The sequence below is a fragment of the Pungitius pungitius genome, chromosome 18 (assembly GCF_949316345.1).
Source record: "Pungitius pungitius chromosome 18, fPunPun2.1, whole genome shotgun sequence".
Classification (NCBI taxonomy): domain Eukaryota; kingdom Metazoa; phylum Chordata; class Actinopteri; order Perciformes; family Gasterosteidae; genus Pungitius; species Pungitius pungitius.
In genome coordinates this window covers 7299445-7321162 of record NC_084917.1, presented here as the reverse complement: position 1 = coordinate 7321162, position 21718 = coordinate 7299445, and the positions used below count along the sequence as shown (strand labels likewise).

Sequence of the window (21718 nt, the reverse complement as noted above, 5' to 3'; positions counted from 1 at the left end):
GTCAACACAATGGTGTGAGGCGGGTGGCTCGCCTCCACATTCCAATTAGACAAAGTGTTTCTATTTTGAATCCTCATTTACTTTTCTCTATTTTGGTATATTCTTCCATTCCGCATACAACTTCCCTCTCGATATATCTCCCCCCCCCCTATTCTGTAGGAAAGGAATGCTGTGATGGCTATAATTAAAGCTGCTCTGACTGCAGCCACTGAGTCAGGAGGCCAAAAAGGAAACAAGACAAGGGAGATAAGAAGTCAGCTGCCGGGTGCCAAGGTCAATGCACACTAGTAAAATGCTGCCAATACCTTAATTATTAGTTATTCAAATAATGTTGATGCTCTCGGGAAACCAAATGAACTTATGACAAAGACGTATTTTTTCATGATTGGTCTAATAATTGATTCTGTATACCCGAGACAACACAGCGTTAGACATGCACCGTCAATTACTGGTTTGGAGACCGGGCGTGTTTGTGCTTCCCTTTCAAACCCAGCTGAATGTTTACGCCTGTTTTGGTGACGGGTCTAGAGAAGGTCACCTGGACTACGTGATTCAAGTCACAAGCGCCTCGACTTGTGAAACAAATTCTTTGAGAGTTTAACAACCGCCGACACGTTAGAAGGTGGACGAGGGATTATCGCAAAGGGGGGAAACAGGTCATCAGGGGCATGCGGAGTATATTTAGATTAAAAACATCCGAATGTGCCAAAGTCGTGTTTCATAATGTAGGTATTCCAGGAACATACGGCCAAAATAACCTGGGATCAGGAGAAATGCCAAGTCGAAGGTCTTTTGATTGACCCTTTGAGTGAGGAAGGAGAGGTGGCTGATCCTCTTCACCCTGCGTCTGCAATCATGTGCTCCGCTGCTTAAGCTATTTCAAGCCAGAGAGGCGTTGACTGACACTTCACGTCTTTCAAGCTCGTCTATTTGACCAACATGCTCGTCAACATGCTCGTCCACGCAACGTAAAGTAAACTGTTACCCTCGAGCCTCAACTCCTGTTTAACTATAAATGATGGGGCCGTTTCATCTGACGGTGCTGTGGAGGACAAAACGGTGTCGGGACATTTGCTCCACATAACAGATTCACGCCTGTAGAATGTCTTGAAGTGGAAGAATACTACATATTTTGGTCTTTTACATTGCCTGCGGGTGACCAGCACCCGGCTGAATATTGATTTGGTGGCGCAAACCGTCCCTTCCTTTAGTCGTATTAGAGCTTTCATCCCTAACCAGCTGACGTTTTTAAACTCTGGTCGCCCAGTACAACGTGGGCCCGAACAATCCTCCACAGTTGCTGGTGCGAGCAGCTTTAGTGCATCCAAACTTATGGTTATTTTGGGAGGGCTGCGTTGTAATGGCAAAAGTGGGAGGCCTCTGTGGCATCGGCTGCTGACACTCCCTCCCTCGTATTTCCCATGTCCCATTACTGTGTCTCTCATGCACACACGGTTTATTAAAGACTTGTGACTTTGAGTACACAATTAGTCCGGCCTCGGGAGAGGTTTTCCTTCTTCTTCCCGAGAGAATACTGTGTCCTTCCTTGGAGGCATTGAGTGCATCGGTGTCCAGAGAATAAGCTCAAATTCAAATAGGCTCGATGACATGATCATATTCGGCCACATTATCTAATTTGACAGTGAAATGAATTCAGCGTTCCACCAGGCAGAACTTCAAACGCCATAAAACCATGTAGCAGCCGTAATGAGCTAAATACGTCACCGTGTAGGAGCACACAGTGACACAAACACAATACGGGCTTTGAGATGAAGATTCTTATGTAGTTAAGGTAAAAAATGTGACCATCTACCGTAGCGTTTACGGTGACAACACTTCCATCGAAACAACGCAACTGTCTGCCGCTTTGTAAGCTGCCAAATGAACTGCGTAGTTTTACCGACATAGAACTATCACAGATTATAAATAAATAATAAATACTTACTGAGACTGATGCTCTGCCTGCGCGTCGTCCTCTGCGACTTTACGAGAGATCTTCTTCTCTGGCCGCCAACGGCCCCATGACGTCACACTGCCTCCATTTGACTAATTCAATAAAGATAGCGTTCTGCCCATTTCAGAGCGGCCAACAGCTAGAGGCCAACCGGTGTGTGAACATGTGATAGTAGATATACAGTATATTGCAAACAGGTAAGGTATTTTTGCGATTGTACAAGGAAATATTTTTGAGGTCTTTTTTTCCCACCAAGATGCACAAATACAATGAAAACAGTGTTGTGATCATGTTTGAGCTGCAACCACATCAAATCAACTTGGCTGAATGAATAGATTATGCAGAGGAAATGGTTTATTTCCGTGATAAACATTAGACTGGACATCATTTTAACAAAATGTAAAAAAAAAAAAAAGAAAAAAAAAGAAGTGCATTACACATGAACATTGGCAATGTACAGTACACAAAAGTTAACAAAAAAAACAATTAAAGTAACAAAATCGTACTCCCAGGAAGGTTTATCGTATTCTGCGTTTTCCACTCGTCTCCTCGCATGCTTTGGGGCAGACTTGTGCTCTGTAAATACACTCTAGAAATGCCTGGATCCCCCGTTTGAATTGCAATATGTCTTAATATCCTTCCACACAAAGTCCTCAACTTCTGGCTCTTAGTAGGATTGTCAGTGTGATGCCTGCTGCCTGGGAATAATAATTTAATAAAAAATAAAAATAATCAATTGTTGCCATCTTAATGGAGCCCCAAGACATTTGCTTAAAATGTCCAAAGTCTTGTTGTTGTTTTTTTTGCTGTGGTACAAACACGAGAACTTAATTATGAGTACTTCTCAAATACACAGTAGCATTATTAGTGTATTTTCTTAATATTGACCACATCTGCAAGCTAATGTACTTATAGCAAATTGTTGAGAAAAATATATACAGATTGGTTAATTTCAAAGACTTGAACCCATCCTTTCTAATGTTTTAATGTAAATGATAGTTCTCATTCCAGCAAGTAAGGTTCCTCAGCCCGCTATTGAACCAATACAGTGTACCACAAGTTTCAACAATATCAAACAAATACAATATTATTATAGGCTATTCATAAATGGAAGTCCATCAAGTATAGGTGTGTTCGGGGCGGAGGAGGCGGCTGTGCGTGAGCTTATGTGTGTTTGCATACATCATTATTTTGTGCCGAGTAATACATTGCAGGGAGCGTGGTTATTATTGGGAGTGAGGGCAAGTAATGTACCAAAAGCCAACAACACACTCACAGAAACTCTTGCAACGCCTGTGATGCTTTAGGATGGAGCTAAGGCCAAGGTTAAGGCACTTAAATACAAACACAAATTCAAAACATGAAGCAAACAACCCAACGTTGTGCTTTGGACCGGGTATCGCAAACAGAAGGATTTTGGTGCTCACAATGTCAAGCGCATGATCAGGACCCACCTGTAACACAGTGATAAAAACGAGCTTCAAAGAGAATCATCTTAATCGTACGTAAAAAGGAAGAGAACATGTGGGGGGAATATGCTCATGTGTTTAGATGAAATGATACCAATCTCGTCTCTAAGTTGCCACGATGTAGCTTTTCTTAATTCTTCTGTTACAGTTTGTGGCATCAAATGCTGTCAACCCATTTTTCAGTTCCTTACGTTACATCATGCCCACGTGGGGGAAAGAGCAGTTTAAAGGCAAAACCAAATTATTACTAGTGGAGCAAACCTGCAGCTCCCTGGTGTCCAGTTAAGGGAGAAGAAGAAATTAAGATAGAAGCTTCTACTGGTCTAACTAAAGAAATGTTACATCTACAACAACAAAAATCCAGGGTTAAAGATGGTTAAATCTTAAAAACTATCATTCATTCTTTGCACAGTTTTCATTTCTCCTGAAGCACTGAAATCTTTAAACACACTAATACTCGTATGTGCATTTCCTGCATACAGACAGGCATCTCCCAGTACCATTCCAGCACACCCAGCGCGCCAAAACACGACATCCACCGGACAGAAGAACTTGTAGGAGCAACCCCACTTTGGCTTTGAACACAACATGCCTCAAGCTGTCCCAGCATATAATAAAATGGAGGAAATAACAGCCGAGGAAAAGACTTGAAGAGATGAAAAAAGTAAATCTAATATATAATAATACATTTAGATTATAATTTCAAGTTTTCAATTTGGTCATTTTAAAGTCAAAATTCTAATAATACCAATACAACAATGGTTGTTGGATCCAAATGAATTTCCCCCCCAAGCAGGGAATGAATCCATCTATTTCTGCTTCAGTGTGAATGGATGCAAACGTTGTGCTCGAGTGCTAAATCTATGGTTAGAGTGTCTTCACAGATGTTTCTCTGGGAAACACTAAGATGAATGAGTACCTGGATGCCGCTATGGTAATAAAGTAAAATAATTTAAATCATGATTGTGATTTAATGTCACGGGCAAAATGATATAGCTTTGGTACATCCGCAAGTGATCAGACCAAGAGCTCCTGAATGACCCTGACATCTGAAAGGATGAATGTGAAGATCTCCCAAACAACTGAAGGTACATCTTCAGTCTTCTCTCAGGCATGAGGGGGTTTAGGTTCAAACAATTCATCAGCGAACTGACACACGATTGTTGTCACTTAAGCTAAATAACGGCATATCTGAATGCATTTTCAGTATATAAATAATATGTTATCTGCCCAAGCGTGTTGGTTTTGTAATACTGCAAAGTCATGCGTGGGGCTAAAGTGAGTGCGTTAAGTACATGATTACATTAACTTTGATGGAGGAGGTCAGGGTGAACCAGACACTGTGCAGAGGCAACAAAAGAGTCTTTGACCAAAACAGTTCGAGATGCTTGTGGTCCGAGGTACAACACCTTACTAAGAGGCATAAAAAGGCTCCCATCCTTTTTTTTTCAAAAATGATTATGCTTCCACGTGAAATGCCCTTTCTTGATGCAAAAGCAGCTGCAGCAGGGAAAATATAGTTGAAGGTCAGTGGAGATTCAGCTATCAGCAAACATGAGGAGACGCTGAACGCGATCACAATGGGGGCAACTGCAAACATTCATCGGGCTCCTTCATGAATACTGTCGATGACTTGGACTGAAAAACATACAGTACACTAAAAGAAGCATGTTACTTCAGGTATTTTTTTCCTCCCCATCCATCATCATCATCATCATCATCAGAGTGCTCGCTGTAGCTTTCTGAGGAGTTACAAAGGAACGACCACCACTGTCTCTGGAATATGCCAAACCGGTCCGTTGAGGGTCAAATTCGGCAGCATAGCGCTCATCACCACTGGGCTGTGGGGGAAGTGTGATGATCCTGCACGTGCCGCGGGGCCGGCAGGCTCAGGAGGACACGGGACAAGTCTGCAGTCCTTACCTCAAGCCCTCGGGGGCGCACGGCTCAAATCAACCGGGCCTCGCTTGGATCTTGACGGCGGCAGACGATGACGAGACTCTCTCTGGGGATGCAGCTTGTGACAGTGCGGCTGCGAGGCCCCCGGACATGACACTTCAGGTCAAAGCGGAGCTTTGATTCCGGTGCGACACCACAGCGGTAGTCATCTTAAAAAAAAAAAAAAAAAAAAAAAGGCCCACAGCTGTAATAGGATTCCCGCTGAAGGCAGTGGCGAACCTCCTCCTCCATCTCATACATGTAAGGGTTACAGTATTAAGGCATGGGCCCCAGCGGGAGCTGGCCCTCCATGGCCGAGCTCGGCAGCTTCTCAAGCTGCTCTGCCCTCTGTCGCATCAGTTCCAGGCCAAACTCCATCCCCAGTCCTGGCCTTTTTAGCTTGGCCGGAGCCTGCTGCTGGAGCTCCACCGAACCACCCGGTTGCAACTCTGAACTTTCAGCGGGCGCCCCCCCGCCGTCCCTCGCCGTGTCTTCTCCCGTACCGCCCCCCCGCGGTTCGTCCGTGTCCCCCGAGCCGCGGTTGGGAGGCGTCTCCTCGCAGCTCATGGGCGAGGCGGGTTTCTGGCGGTCGGTCGGCGGGACAGCAGGGGTGCAAGTGGAGCAGCGGGACGGATGGGCAGAGGGCTGGATCGAGCTGGCCGGGACTTGCAGGGGCCGCAGAATTGGGGTGGGTGCGAAACTGGTCCCGGGGGGATCTATGCATATGGTGGGGATAGTGCAGTGGCGGGAGGGGTTAAGGCGGTGAGAGCGGCCTCCTGCGGGACGGTCACAGCGTCGCACTTGCGGTAGACGCAGGCAATCCTTGCAGGACTGATAGGACGGCTTCACTTTTAAAGGGTTTCCTGTGCTACCACTGTCCTAAATGGAGTAACATACAAATACAACACATGGTCAGTGGCATGCAGGATATTGTTTTAATAAAAGGTAGTTTAACGCAAAAAAGACACTTGGCTCTGATAAAGAAATGACATTACTTAAACTCACATCGAAGGCTGCAGGGCAGCTGCGCTTGGCAGCCAGGCGGTTGCTGTTGTTGGTGTTCAGGTTGGCCAGGCCTAACCGGCTCTCCTCCGTCCCCTCAGCGTCCTCCCCCGCCCTCCTCCCATCCGGATTTCCCGGAGCCTGAGCCAGGGCCGCCATCTCCGCTTCCTCCTTCTTGGCCTCCTCCTCGTCCTCCTCCTCCAGCGTGCTGATCTCCAGCCTCAGCCTCATGTCCTCCAGGGGGTCGAGGCGGCCACACGTCTGAGCTGCCGTGCCCTCGCCGGGCAGGGCTAAGTGGGCCATGGGGAAACCCTCGTCCTCCAATAGGGCATCCCTCTCCACGTCTTCGATCTCGATGAAAACCCTTTCCATGCCGAGCAGGGGGGGGCCCCGCACCGGAGTGGAGGGCTCGCTGTCCAGCGCAGAGTCTGACAAGCGTCTGAAGTAATAGTTATAGTTGAGCGAGTCGAGGGGCTCCATCTCCAGACCCACCGCCCTGCAGGGGGAGGCGCCGCAGCCTCCCACCGCCTCCGCCCCTCTGAGCCCCGATGCCTCCTCGCCACCGCTCCAGTGGCCGGAGGCCTGCAAATCATCGGCCCCCTCCTTATCGCTCTCAGGCCTCCACAGCTTGTTGTGGCGGTGTTTACTGTTGAACGCAAATAAGCCTTTGTTTACATGCGATGAAAAAACGGAAAGAACAGAAAGCTTCTCAAAGCGAATCGCAGCGTTACAGTTTTAATACCAGCAGCGTGTGTGTACTACTATCTTGACGCGTGCACTTGAGGTATCGGCCTTAAGATGAAATCTCCTTGTTGCACTAGACACGAAAAAAACAAACAAAAAAACCCCACAACAAACACCCAGGGTGTCTGCAGCAAAGTGCGAGCCCGAGTGGAACCGCAGACCTGCTTACCTGGCGTCCAGAATTCCCTCGTATTCTGCCAGCTGCCTCATGAAACCGCCGTTGGGCTGGGCCACACTCCGTCTCTGCTTGACAAAGTTGTAGGTTTTCTCCAGGGACCAGCCGTACTCTTTCATTGCGTAGGCAATGACCGTCGAGGCGGACCGGCTCACCCCCATCTTACAATGCACCAGGCACTTGGAGTTGTTCTTCCTGGTGGACGGACCATAATTACGCTGTTTGGATCTAGCTGGCGATGGTGAGGACACTGTGTTCTATCGACCCAAATGATCGGCGTGCGTTTTATTTCAACACGTGCGGTCTTACCGGGCTTTCCCGATGAAGTTGTAGGTGTCGTTCCAGTGGGCCAGGAGATCAGTCGCATCCTCATCGTACACGCGGATGTTGTGATAGGAAAACATCCCCGGGAAGAAGTTGTCAATCTCTCTGGTGACATTCAGGATGTAACCCACTCTGCAACCAAAACAACAACAACATGTTTGTCTTTGCCTCCCTTATTGCTTTGTTTAACCGTTACGCAGGACATAGACCTGGAGCACAGTGTCCAGCCTCCCATTAGAAAAAGTCCACACGGGGGCAAATCTGTTCGCCTCGACTACACCAGGAAGCAGAATCACGTCAAACAAAAAGGAAACCACACACACGCACACAGCATTTATTCAGGAAAATGGCTGATGTGGTGGAGCATTTAGTTGTTTATACGCTAAAAACAGTTTTTAACAGTCGGCCATGTGTTTTGTTTACATTTGGCATTGTGCACCTTGAACTCTTGGAGGTCACAAGTTGTCTGACACGCAGCAACACTGCTGCACTGACTAGATTATTATTGAATGTCATACCGAGCGATGTATCTGTGTGATTAACTTCATTTTACTATTATCATGATAATTATTATGCAATTTACCTCCATTATGAATGCACAATAGCAACTTTCAGGTAAAATAATACATAGCTACATACAGCTTATTTACATCTGTATAAGAATAAAAACAAAATTACAATTTAAATCAGGATTCCTTGGTATGTGCACTTACCCGCAGTCGCGTAGTTCTTCCAGGTTGGAAGCGTTCCACTCAGAGCCCTACAAAAGGGAGAAAAAAAACTTCTTTTGAATAATTACAAAATAAACAGAGAAAGGGTAAATCAGCGTGATGGAAAAGTTAAGAAGAAGAGGGAAAATATAATACAAATACAGTTTACATAAAATAACCATGAAAAGAAATAATTAAAAAAAAGAATCTCACCAGGTACACATGGTCAAAGATGAGTGTGGGCTTGTCCATCTGACCCAGGATCAAAAGCATCTCGTTGTCGATGAACTCTTTGTACTCAGTGAGGTTGCAGCTCATGTGTTGCTCCAGCTTGTTACGGATCTGTGGATGAGGATTCAACAAGAAACTCTTTATAAAAAGAGAAGTAAGGCTTATGTATGTGAAAATGGATGTGAATAGCATATTTTTCTTTACACCTTTAGGGACAGTATGTTAAAAGGATCTGAACCAAATAGAGCCACTGTGTATTTGCCACCTACCTCCTTGGAGGTGGTGTTCTCCAGGTCTTGATACGTCATGATGCTGCGTAGCTTAGCTTTAATGAGACACTCCGTTCTCTCTCGCTCAGTTGGCCTGCACATGATGAGTCAATACATCAGTCATCGTCTGAATGTTCAGCTTAAGCTAAAAACCGAAAGGGACAACAGCTGGTGTCCAATGCATTAAAACCTCTTCCATGGCTAAAGACACTACACACACACACACACACACACACACACACACACACACACACACATGAAGAGCCTGTACCATTAGTCATCTAACTGTCACTACTCTGATAATGGATTCATTGTTACTGTCATATTCCTGGTTTTCTGCCACTCAAATATGCAGATGTTCTGCTTTCATCTATTTTATATAACACTAAACGGAATGTATTTGGATAAGAAGATAACAAGAACAAGGCATCACAATACTTTGAGATATTGGAATTGACAATTTCTTTAAATTTTCCAACATTTCATTGAGAAGCAATTAATCAATTAGTATGAAATGTAGTCTGCATAATTATCAATGATGAAAAGGTTTGATAGTTGCAGTATTTGCCACATGAAAAAGACACAGGAGATCCTGTTCCAGCATCAGGGACAATCACGTAAGGCACTGTGCAGTAATAGCAGCCCGCCGGGTCTCACCGCTCCACGAACATGGTGGGCGAGTCGGGCCGGGTGGTCTCCAGGTCGGTCATGGCATTCCACTCATTGATGCAGCTTTGCTCCGAGGTGATGCAGCCCTCATAGAAGGCCATCCACGTGAGAGCGATGCCCCCTTGGAAGTAGTTGAACCGGCGGGACACCTCGCATGCCTTGTGGAGGACCTGCAGGGCGGACCTGCAGAGACACAGAGCAATAACTTCAGTATCACAAAATCAGGGCGAATAAGACAATGGCAGACTTGCTTATTGGAGATTCCGATAAGTGACCAGCAGGTGGCACATGGACAGAGCTGGACTGTCTTTGCGGTGCTAGTAGTGTGGTGATGGACCAGGGGAGTCCCCACCGTGGTAAATGATGATAAAATGCTTTATAGTTGTTTGTTACTCATTCAGGATGTCTATATGGGATGAAAAAAACTTATGAAATATTCAAGAATTCCAAAAATGAATAAATCATATAAATGTCAACATTATCTACCCTTATTTTCATGTGCATAGATAGAATCACAGAAATACTCATCTAGAAGTACTGTGTGTATTTTTACATAATTAGTGGCATATTGGCAGTAAATAACTTTCTGCAAAGTTATTTACTGCCTTTTTGTGAAGCTGCTACTTGATCCCATACTTGAGCTAACTAGGCTAATCCCACCCTCAGCCATTCGATACCTTCAGAACTGCACACGGGCATGAAATTGTGCATTCAAAATCCAAAAACTACAATTAACTTGAACACCCCTTGAGGCCTGGTACACACGTTTTCATCTACCTAATGTGAAAGTCTCAAACAACAATTACCTGGCATGGTCAACGCGTGTGCAAAACCACCGTAATCTCAGGTAAACAGGAAGGACTCACTCACCACATGGCCTGCACGGAGACAGGCTTGAAGACATGTGATCGCCCTGCCGTGTTCACGCTGAAGCCTCTGGTGAGGAAGAAGAGGAGGAGGAGGAGGAGGAGGAGGAGGAGGAGGAGGAGGAGGAGGAAGAGGAGAGGGAAGATCAGTTTGAGTTTGGTTGGAGATTCAGAGAGCAATTGGGGGGGGGTGTAAAAACAGGCTGCACCCCGGCTCGTTCATGTGGACAATGCAGGACACTGACCAGTGGAACATTCCTCCAGCAGACAGAGACAATGTTAACAGGTCAGCAAGAACACAGACAGACAAATGCATGTAATTCACTTCTCTGCCAGCGGTGGGCAGAAAAACCTATAAAAAAAGCAGAGAAAAACAAAAACATGCAGCCGGGAGGCCACCTGAATGCCTGCAGACACACTCCAGCAGAGGATTCACGTATGCCAGCTTTTATGAAAGGACAAAACAAAACTCACCCATCTCCGTCCAAATGTATGTTGGAATCACTCCACAGTGGCAGCACCATCCCAACGGAGCAATTTATGCTGTGGATCACAAAGATTTAAGGATAACACGACAACAGATGGAACAATCCAAAGAACAATGCACTAAGTGCGGGACAGCACAGAGATTGCTCACCTGTCCTTGTCTGTGAAGTCCATCCCTAGAACGATATTCTCCTCCGTGTCCTGGTGGCCGTTGGTGTAGATGACGACCATGTAGCGCACTCGGTCTGACCAGCCGCTCTCCAAGCGCACAGCCTGAGGAAGAGAAGGAGAGCCGTGTTTGCTCCTGGTGTCACGCACATATGGGGCAAAAAACATACGTGCCACTGTAGATGTCAGGTAGCCACGGCTACTCTGAAATGGTGTCGTAACAACTTAAAGTGCACAGCGCACAAACAGATACTCCATCCAAATACTCTTTAAAGGAAACGAACGGAGTAATGAGGTGTGTTCGGGAGTGTTAGGCATCATACTGACCAGCTTAATGCGATCTTCAGACCGGAGGATCTTAAACATGACCTGCAGGTGTTGAGGTAAATCACCTGCAAAGGAAACACGTATTCATTAGGAAACAAGAAGCATAGTTTAGTTCAGCTCAGTTATTTCGTCATGTTTGATTAGACAAGTTTAAGTAATTTTTACTTATCTGAACTTTATCTACAAAGATCCTTACAGAGAAAATTATATATATATATATATATGAATATTATAAATATAGTATTATTAAGTTCAGAGATAACAATTTAGGGAAGACAATGCGATCTTTAGTTGCTGACAGGCTTCACTGCAGAGACACTTTTCTAACAAAAAGAAAAAACAAAAAGAAACTAGAGGTCAAGTACAAGCTGATCATTCAGCTTCTTCTATTGTACATTCATCTCCAGCGGGAGGGAATATGCTCGTGGATTTTCCTCAATGAAGAATAAAATGGAAACTCTGCGACCTTCCGGCCGTGCTAAGCTAGTTAGCGATGTACGTGGAAGCAGACCTCTCTATTGTTCCGTCTTTGTCTTCAAAAGACACGAAGCTTAACAAGGGGAGCTTAAAGACTTGTTATATTTAGACGTCACTTTGATGTGCAGAAAAAACAGCCTGATAATGTAATAAATAATGTCAAGTGCCCAGAATTTTAAAGTTAAAGAACAGATACTGTTTGTGTGTTTCTTTAAAATGACATTAAACTAACGGATAGATCTCGTTTGAAGCGATGTGCGAGCGTCCCTCGTGTTAAACTGCAGGTCCCCTCGGGTCAAACCACAGTTTAAAAATAGGCACAGACCATCCCAGGGAGAGAAAAACCACCTCAGCAAAAACACTTTACCTTTTGTCTGGAGCTCATTTATGAAAGAAACAAAGCTTCTTCTGTGCGAATGTTTGTTCCTACCTGCGTGCTTGTGGTGGGTCGGCGTCTTTGGTCCTTGGGCGCCGCCGCCCTGCTGCAGGAAGAGGGCGGCTCCCTTGACCATGAAGAAGCTCTCACTGAGGCTGGAAAAAGGGAAAACGGATGAAAATACATTGAGGGCTGAGGAAATCTTATTTTTTTAAAGGTCGAACACTTGCACACCCGGTGGGTAACGTTTTACCAGTTGAGCCACTAATGGTTTATTGTTTCTCCTCCTTCTTCTCCAGAGGAGAGTTTTTTACCGGGTTGCACTGAAGAAGGATAGGGGAGGGATGCGACGTCTGCTAAAAACATTGATTCCCTTCATCATCGAGCTCTGAATTACCAGATTTTAGTCATAAAAACAGCCGTAACAGTGGTCAATCATCCAGGAAACTGGGTAAACTGGTTGCACCGGGAGTGGCCCACACCTCAAAACCACTTCTTATCCTGTGCTATCGCCATGGGACCTAAACGGTTAAATGAAAAAGAAATCAGTCCCAAACAAAAAGATATTCACCCTTACTATTTACATAGTGAAAAACAAGCAAATGAATGTTAAAGAAATTAACGATGAATCAAAAGTTCCGGATCAATTTTCTGTTGACCTGCAAATTAGTTAAGTACCAATTGGATTTAAAAATCATGTTCAAGCATTGCAATGAACAGAGTTGTCGTCCCCTCTCTCCCGTCATTCCCCACCTGCTGTAAATAGAAAGCTAATCAAAGTAATATGTGCAGGCTGCAGGAGTCCTGGTGGAGGACGGAGGACACATCAGCGGCTGAAAGTCACCCTTTATGTCCTCACATCCTGATCATCACACGCCGCCGCTAGCCCACGCCAGAAATGTGCCCGGCCTTCAGGACTTCCTCTCCCTCCCGTTGGACCCCCGTGTTGGGTGTTGGGGGAGGGGGGGGGGGGGGGGGGCTTTGTTGTTACGAGGAGGGCTGTAGCGTCTCTCCTCCCCGCAGGACACAGTGCGGCTTTGTTCAACCGGAGTCTCCTACTCGTGTTCGACCAGCACACACAAAGCGCGGCGTGACGGAGTGGGACCATCACAAGGCCTCTTGTTTCAGCTCCCTTGCTAGGTGGTCTCGCCATTTCTTTTCAGACGTTACATACGTTTGAAAAGGCACGTACGAATGAGAAGGCGCGAAGCTAATTCCTTACGCCGAACAACGCTACACTGGAGTAAGGTTGGTTGGTTTTCAAAGTAACAACTTTGAACTCTCCACAAAGCTCCATCAAAAAAAAACCCTCTTTCTTTTCTAAATACTTGAAGCAGTGACAAAAAAAGAAAACCTTTAAAAATTTGGATGACCTCTGTGAAAAAAAAAAGCTTCCAACACTGACACATTCAACACATTTAACTTCATAGCGATATCACTATACTTTTCTATCAAACTTTTGACGGCCAACTCTAAACATCCCACACTGCCGGCACACTTCCCGTTGCGTCGCCGTGACAACTTACATGCGACAGATCTCCCTCCGAGTCAGAGCAGCCTTCTCCACAAAGTGGGGCGGCACGGTGAGCGAAGGTCTCCCCACCAGACGCATCCTGCTAGTGGCAAGTGAACTATTTACAAGCCCTTCAGACCAAAAATGGATCCATTCAGTCTCCTCTCGTCAATCTTCCCGTCCATCAGCTCAGGAGACCGAGGTCCAGCGAGTAACTTCCTCTTTGCCCCCCCCCCGCCGCCCCCCCCCTACAAACAAGTTTCTCGGCCCTGTGGTCTCCCGTCCGCTGTCGCCCTACCTCCTCTTCGCCCTACGCCACAATGCCTTCATTGATGCGGAGAATTCTAAGTGAAGACTCCCTCCTGCCGATGGATTACTGAGGCACAGAGTTGCTCATGTAGACCCTCCAGACAAGGCATGACGTGACTGATTCAAGTGTGGATGACCCAAACACACACACACACGCACGCACACACACGGAGTACAAAGAGAGAGTCTGAGCTGGAGCTTTGCTGACACAGATTTGGACTTTTGTGATGTTGGGTTGATTAAAGGAGAGCGTTGTGAACAAGCAGTTACGCCATTGCTCTCCGTTGTGTAACTGAGGAAACATTTGAAAATCAATTTTAAATCAACTGAAACCTTCCAACTGGGTTTCCTCCTTGACAACAGCGAGAAATTAAAGGGGCCATTCATTTATTTGATTTATCTGTCTTTCCCAATTTCCGAATTGGAGAACTTCTCCATCCATCATTGAATCAATTGTGCAAAACGGATTTGGGCCCTGACACCAATTCAGGCTTACAGTAGGTCAACAATTCTACCTCCGCAGACACACACACACACACACACACACACACACACACACACACACACACACACACACACACACACACACACGCTTCTGGCACCCTTTCTCCGATCTTCACCCATCGTGGACTGGACACCGGTAAAGTTTCATGACATCATCCTGCAGAGTTGTGACTAAATCTGTCCACACGGAGAAATACAAACGCCCGACAAAGTCCTGAAAAGCCGTCGGTGGTGCAGAAGGTTTTCTTTAAAGACTTCACCCTGATGGACATGTCCTCATGCACACCGACAAGGTCAAAACAGGCCTGTAAACTGGAAATTGAATGGAGAAGCTAAATGTTGCTTTATTTTATGATGCTATCTTTTAATTAACTAAGGAAATGTATCCGTCTGTTTACTTCCAGGCTTCCAAGTAAATATGGATTGCAGCTCTAAGAATAAAATGATCTATTACTGTTCTATAACTGTTATTAGATCAATTGTTGTTTCAGTAGAACCTGTACTACATGTCAAATACAACCGTTGATTGAAAAGATGTCTCGAGACATGAGTGTCTGCTGGTATCTCTCCTTGTTTCTTATGTCCTTAAAGAAGGTGAAGAAAGTTGCTTTAATCAAAGAGGATCCAGATAATCTCACATATGTCTGAAAATTAGATTAAAATCCTACAAGAGCTTCCAAAAAATGGCTTTCTAAACAGAGAGAAGTCTTACCTATTTTTCCGCTCATCGTCACTTCCAATATCCTGAAAGACAAAAACAGTGCAGAGGATATAAAAAAGGGCATGACGTTGTGTAACGACGGAGTCAAATGAATGTCGAGGACAAACTGAATCCTCATTACAGTTCAACCGAACGGGGAAAGCTGCAAAACCAAAAACAGATCCGAGCATCACGCCCCTCCGCCTTTCCTCCATCGGTCAGACTCTTGCAGAATTGTGAGCTGTGATGCGGAAAGTGATGTTAGAAAAAAAAGAAAAAAAGAAAAACACACAACTCCTCAACAGAGGAAGAATGCCGCTGCTTGTTTTTGTGTCTGAGCTCATTCAGCATTCCATGAGAACATATAATCCACCCTCCGAAAACTACGAAAACACTGGGGCACTAAGAAGAAGCCGGGAAATCTGGCCCCGCTTCACATTTGAATGAATCCATAAGGGATTTAAGATTCAATTCACACCTTAACGCTCAGGATGAAACGTTAGGAAAAAATAAAAAACTGTCTTTTTTCAATTTGAATGTAGGCCAGTAGGCTTCTAACATCCCTTGATTGTACCACATCAGCGGCATCACTCTGTAAGTCCTTCCCTTTATCTATTTTTTTTTTGTTGCAAGTTCACAAACACTTGGCTCAAGTGTCCCAGGGCGCGCACACACACACACACACACACACACACACACACACACACACACTGATCACAACTCTGTGGCTGCATTGAGGCTGCATAAATACACACGAGGCCAATAAATAGGAGGGAGAACAACCTGAGTGCAGCGCAGCAAAATGTTTGTGCAGCAGCAAAATGACCACTTTGTTCTGACAGCTAAACCCAGCATCATCAGCCCCCCCCCTTCCCCCTTACCCCCCCCCTCTCCCTCTCCCTCTCCCTCCCAATGCAGGATTTTGTTTACAAATCCGCTGCCACAGTAGACACAAACAACTCCCTGCCGAAAACAATGCAACCATAAATCAAGTTGATAGCACAGACACACACACACACACACACACACACACACACACACACACACACACACACACACACACACACAGCCATGACGATGGGGGTGTTGTACACCACACACCGCCCGGGTTGAGACGCGCTCCTGCGGACCCTTCTCGGCGTTTCCTCGCACACAAAGACCCAGCCCCGGCTTCTTCTCCCCGCTTACCTCCCCCGCACTGCTGTTCGTCGTGCTGGCCGAAGATGCTGCGCTGGGGGTGGGGGAGCGCTGCAGAGTCACCAGGGCCATGGTCGGTGGCGGGCTGCGGGCTCGGGGAGGGGAGGGGAGGGGAGGGGAGGACGTGGGAAGATGCGCCGCCGAGATTGTCCCTTGTCACCGGGGAGAAAAACTGCCTAGTCAGACTCTCTCGTCCAGCAGCAGCAGCAGCGGCAGCGGCAGCTCCGCACTCCAGAGCCCCCGGCGGTGCTCCCGTTCGGTCCTGCTCCGTGCGTCCTCCGCGGTTACCGGAGTCCTCATGAGCGGGGAGTCTGGAGAGATTTCCCCCGTTTGTACCGCGCCGGCAGCGGACCCCGCGGTTTCATCACCGCCGCGCGGACGGACCAACAAAAACACACGGCGCAGGTTGCAAGCGGAGCAGAAATGACATGCAGCTCCGCCGGGCGCCTCTGATTGGCTGGCCTAGTTCGCGTGCGCGCTGTCATTGGGCCAATGTTGTCAAGGTGACTGGCCAGACTAGGAACTCCCAAATACAAATGATGGAATAATATTCTACTCATGCTACGAAAACACGAGAAGGGCACCGATGTGTATGATCGATTCATCTGCTTGTTAAATTAACATCAGTAAACAAAATCACAAACACCCCAAATCTAAACTAATTACTGTAATGTTCAAGCAAGGACAGAGTCTAATTTCCACTTTTGAGAATAGTGTCTGGATTTTTATCATAATTGGAGATTCGTTTTCTGCTGATCCACTCATTGATTAGACAAGTAGTTTTGGCAGGTTTAATGTAATAGAACATTATGTATATTTTCTTGTGCAAATTTGTTTTACTGACAAAAAATAGAGAGATTGGTATATTGAACATCTTTAATTAGCAAAAGACACTTTGGGTTCACATGTAGATAAATTCAATTAGTACATTTTTAATCCAAAATGTGATGGAAAGTCTTTGAAATGTGTATCTCCAGCACAGCACAGCGAGTCACCGTTGTCCATAAGGTCCTTCTGTTAGTTCTCATGGCCTAAATGTCAACAGGGTAAAGTGTGCTTCCCCTCTCATTAGACGTGGGAAGTAGGCCTGCCCTCAAGTATCACCACTGCCTGCAATCAGATTTGTGTGAATCCTTTGAGCGATGACGGGTGAAGAACATCGGGATGAAGTCAAATAGACAACTGTGGAATCTGCAGCAGCCTTTGAGTTGACATCAACGCATATCTTTCTTTAAACAAATGTTACTCTTCGTTAATGGTATACCTGCGGTGTACACTCCTGCGGCCGCCCTATTGAGACTGGACTCCCGCAGACCCCTTCCCAACGTCTCAGCGGGCAGCAGCAATGATGCAATGCCACCCAGCAGACCTAAGCCACAGTATAACGACAGGGTGCCAAACACTGATGTCCTGAGCAACACCTAGAACCAAAGCCCCCCCAAAATATGATGAGCCAGGTGGAGAAACAGTCTTTTTTAACCAGTTCTTTTGGAAAGTGCAGAGCGAGCGAGAGGGTCACTTCTTCATACCTGCGCCAGAAAGGGAGCGATCAGGGCCCCCACCTTGCTCATGGCACTGGAAGTCCCCATTGCTAAGGCTCTGTTCTCTGTGGGGAACACCTAATGAGAGGACACAGCATGGTTTTTTTCAGTTTGAATTGGGCTGTCCTCAACCAAAGTTAATTGAGCAGCTGCGTTAATCAACAGATCTTTAGGATGCATCTTCTTCACAAACTACCTGCGGGGACAGAAAGACAGACACGGACAGTTAATGTGATGTTTTGATACATTGCTACTTTTCCAATGTGACACAACGACAAAGAGACACAAACTTACCTCCCAATACAAACGTATACGGGCAGAAGGCTCAAAGAAAACATGCGGAAACACGGAGCCAGGCTCTAAATTGCCAAAATGAAAATGAAAATACCTTAAACAAAGATGAAAAACCAGCATCTATTAAATGTGTGTGTCAACAATTGCAGTCTGAATTAATTACATTTCAACAGATGATAAAAACACACGGAATATCAACGATATTCTACTTCTGTGACAAAACAATATAATTGGATTTTACCTGGGAACTCAGCTAAAAATGTTTTGTAGTCAGCTGATGTCAAATATTTGCAATCCAGACTACAGCTTTGTTCATTATCCGTCCCTTGCTTCGCTGTGAGGGAGAAGGATAGTTTTTTGTTTCGGGGTTTATTCCAACAGACGCGAAAGGTAAAGTGTTAAAAGCTGGTCTACGTGTCGATTTTGGAAGTAATTGGCCCCAGATCACATATTTAAAGCCTTACTGGAGGGACTGCAAGTAGCACATATGCTATATCTTTTCTGCATCTGTGACAAATAAAATATGCTCCTGTAATAATCTCAAACCAAATATAGCTGTTGTTTTTGTACTCTGAATATATAGTTATTTAAGACGATCAAACGTGTGAGCACACTCTCCACAGTTTATGCAGCGCCTCGTGAGGTGCTGTTCTAAATGCATTCCTTGATGACACTCATTTGAATACTATGTTATTTTCTTGAATGTTTCTTCTTGAATGAATTAACTCTGGCGTGATGTTTATAAGTACAGCAACTGCAGTAAATTGATTAAATCAACAAAGATATTCTTTTACATTAGGAACTAACTTTCTGTATTTCACAAATAAATATTTAATATTTGTGTGCATTGAATTCGCCTCCTCCTTATTTAATTAAAGAAAACGAATCGAGAACTAGAAAATGAGAAGATGCATCTGTTAACTCTCCTTTTAAGCAATAATCTGTTTAACGTCTCACAAAAACAAAGCTGTGAACTGTGGCTCATTTACCCACTCAAAGTCTAATTTTGGTAAATTGGAATTACAGAACTTCCACGATTTTAGAACTCAAAGTCTGAGTCCAATAAATGTTTCTACAACTTTCTCAAAAAAACGACTTTGTCTCATTGTGAGCGAATCGCATCTGGAGTAAATATATACGAGGAAATATGAAAGGCAAAGCTTTAATCTAATATGAGTGGTAGTCGTTTTACCTCTCTTCTGGATTTCAAAGGTTTGCTTTTCTCAGCTTGATAATTTGGTCATGTCGAAAAACAAAGAAGAAAAGACACCAACTAAGAAGCCAGGTTTTGAATAATCTTTTTTATTTTAGCAGTAATTAAAGCACAAACACAAATCCAAGAGACAAATAATAAAAAAGCACCAATCATAAAGGCTCAGTAGCTCAATGATTGGTCACAGCCTAGAAGAAGTACTGAAGTGAGCTAAGCTAAATTAAGAGATTGATCACCGATATTTAAAATAAATAATGAATAAGGTTAATAAACGTAAATAATGTCTGTTCATTTCAGCCACATTCCAAAGGGTAATTATATGAGTCTCAAACAAGTGAGTGTGTGTGTGAAACAATAAAAAATCATAGGGCTAAAATGTGTGATTACAGAGTTGAATTTATCCAAATAAACACTTCTTATTTCATTGGCTCTTTTACATGTCAGGAGGCTGATTACTTGTAGTTCCCTCCATCCGACAGCAGGTGGTGCTCTCACCTTTCCAAACTCTGTGTGCACACAGCAACAGTGGTAATCACACACTCACAGCCTATTGCATGTTGTCATTGAAGGGTTATGAGAGAAGGGCATTTATTTAGGACGCGGTACTATGTCTTAATAGCAGCATCACTTCCTGTAGCAAGTCTGACCCCAAACTCAAGACTACGAGGCTTTGACCTCCGTGTGCTTCGGGTTTCTCTCACAAGTTACTAGCTGCTGTGGACTAAAAAAGGAAACTAGTATTTTCATAGAACAAATTATACTTCAAAATATAAAATAGGATGCCTTTCTTAGGAAAGCGGTTAACGGTAAATAGAGAGTAGTAGATGTTTCTTGTAAATGAGTATCACAAACACTCAGACAGTACCCGTTAGGGGAGTAAAACATCTAAAAGTACTCCATCACACCTAGAAGCCCTGAATTCAACATCATACTCAAGGGAAAAAAATATGTGTTGTCAGTTGATTCAGTGTACATAGTTTTGAATTAGAAAATAAATGTACTAAATAACTGAACATTATTTTGTAATATTTTTTCTTACATTATTCTAAACAAAACTATGTGATAAGTTTAGAAAGTAAATCAACTTACAGACAACATAAGCCACTGGTTTAACATTTAATAATTATTGTGAAGTTAAATATATAATTTCTTCACTTTTCACTTTATATTTTGTTTTATATAGCTATATAAAACAAAATATAAAGTGAAAAGTAGGGGTGAAAGGGTGAAAGTAGGGTGAAAGTAGCATAAACAGCTAAGTTGAGCAGATGTACACTGTGATGTGCTGGAAAAAACAAAACCGCCACAGGAGGACATTCTTCTGCAGCCATTCAAGTGAATAAGGCCAACCTGAAAATAAAACCTGTCAGAAAGTAGGACACCGTGAGGACATGCTGAGGCTGCTGCATTATGGGCCGGTCGTAAATACAGGTAGAACGTACAACCACCTCCTCCGGTCCCATCAGCAGCTCGGACGGACACGCGCAGAGCGACACGCAACCTCAGCAGAGCTTTTCTCAACTGAGCAGAGAAACCAAGACATGGATTCAAAGGTAAGGTCACATATCTCCTGTGCATGCCTAAAAGCCTTCGACAGGCTACTGACCCGTCCTGCTAGCAGATGTTTGATCTGTTAAAACAAACAGCGGGTTTTGTGATGCTGTACATTCGTTTTTTTTTGTTAACCGAATGCTCCTCTTCCGACACCAGCAGCCTCGCGGCTCGGTGTGGCCTTCAGAGTCCTGACCTGTCGGCAGTCAGCTGTTTGCTCACATGAATAAAGGATTAGTTGAATGTTTAGGTGTTTGGGACTAATCGGTGCTGTGAATATTTATTTGGACAAGTGCTGGGTGAAGGACACTCTGTGATCCAACTTGTCCTTTACTCGTGAGGAACACAATCTGTGTTTTGAGCACCTCTTGTTTCTGTCCAGTCTGTTTTTATGTTACTGTACTGCGGTTTGAAGACTTTTTTCATGGTCCACTTTGAAGCCTCGGTGCAGGATTTACATTTGCAGGAAACAAAGGGAGATGCTCTGGGAACCATCAGGCCTGCGTATTTAACCTCAATTGTTTTTGAAGGTGTTCTCAGATTTATAGTCTTCTGACTTCATATACATGGAAAAATATTTATTAGACTTGTACTGTGTTTAGGCGCAGTCGATTTATGGAGTTAACTTAAAGTAAAAAAGCCTTTCTTATTATCAGAGCCGTTTCTTGCCGTTTTAAGTTAATCTGAAGTAAGGATAATTGCTATATTTAA

At 44.6% G+C, this 21718-nt stretch overlaps 1 protein-coding gene across 1 annotated transcript; it reads right to left on the bottom strand.

The window, feature by feature from the left end:
• Positions 1-2676: 2676 nt before the first annotated feature.
• Positions 2677-16815, bottom strand: ssh1b (slingshot protein phosphatase 1b). Its single transcript, XM_037484068.2, has 15 exons — positions 16400-16815; positions 15224-15255; positions 12240-12340; positions 11333-11397; positions 10989-11110; positions 10826-10894; positions 10356-10421; positions 9474-9668; positions 8817-8910; positions 8530-8658; positions 8320-8366; positions 7592-7738; positions 7277-7477; positions 6367-7009; positions 2677-6240 (listed from the first exon to the last, which is right to left on the bottom strand). The coding sequence occupies exons 1-15, from the start codon at positions 16478-16480 to the stop codon at positions 5638-5640; spliced, it is 2595 nt and encodes an 864-aa protein (XP_037339965.2). The 5' UTR covers positions 16481-16815; the 3' UTR covers positions 2677-5637.
• Between the last annotated feature and the right edge of the window lie 4903 nt (positions 16816-21718).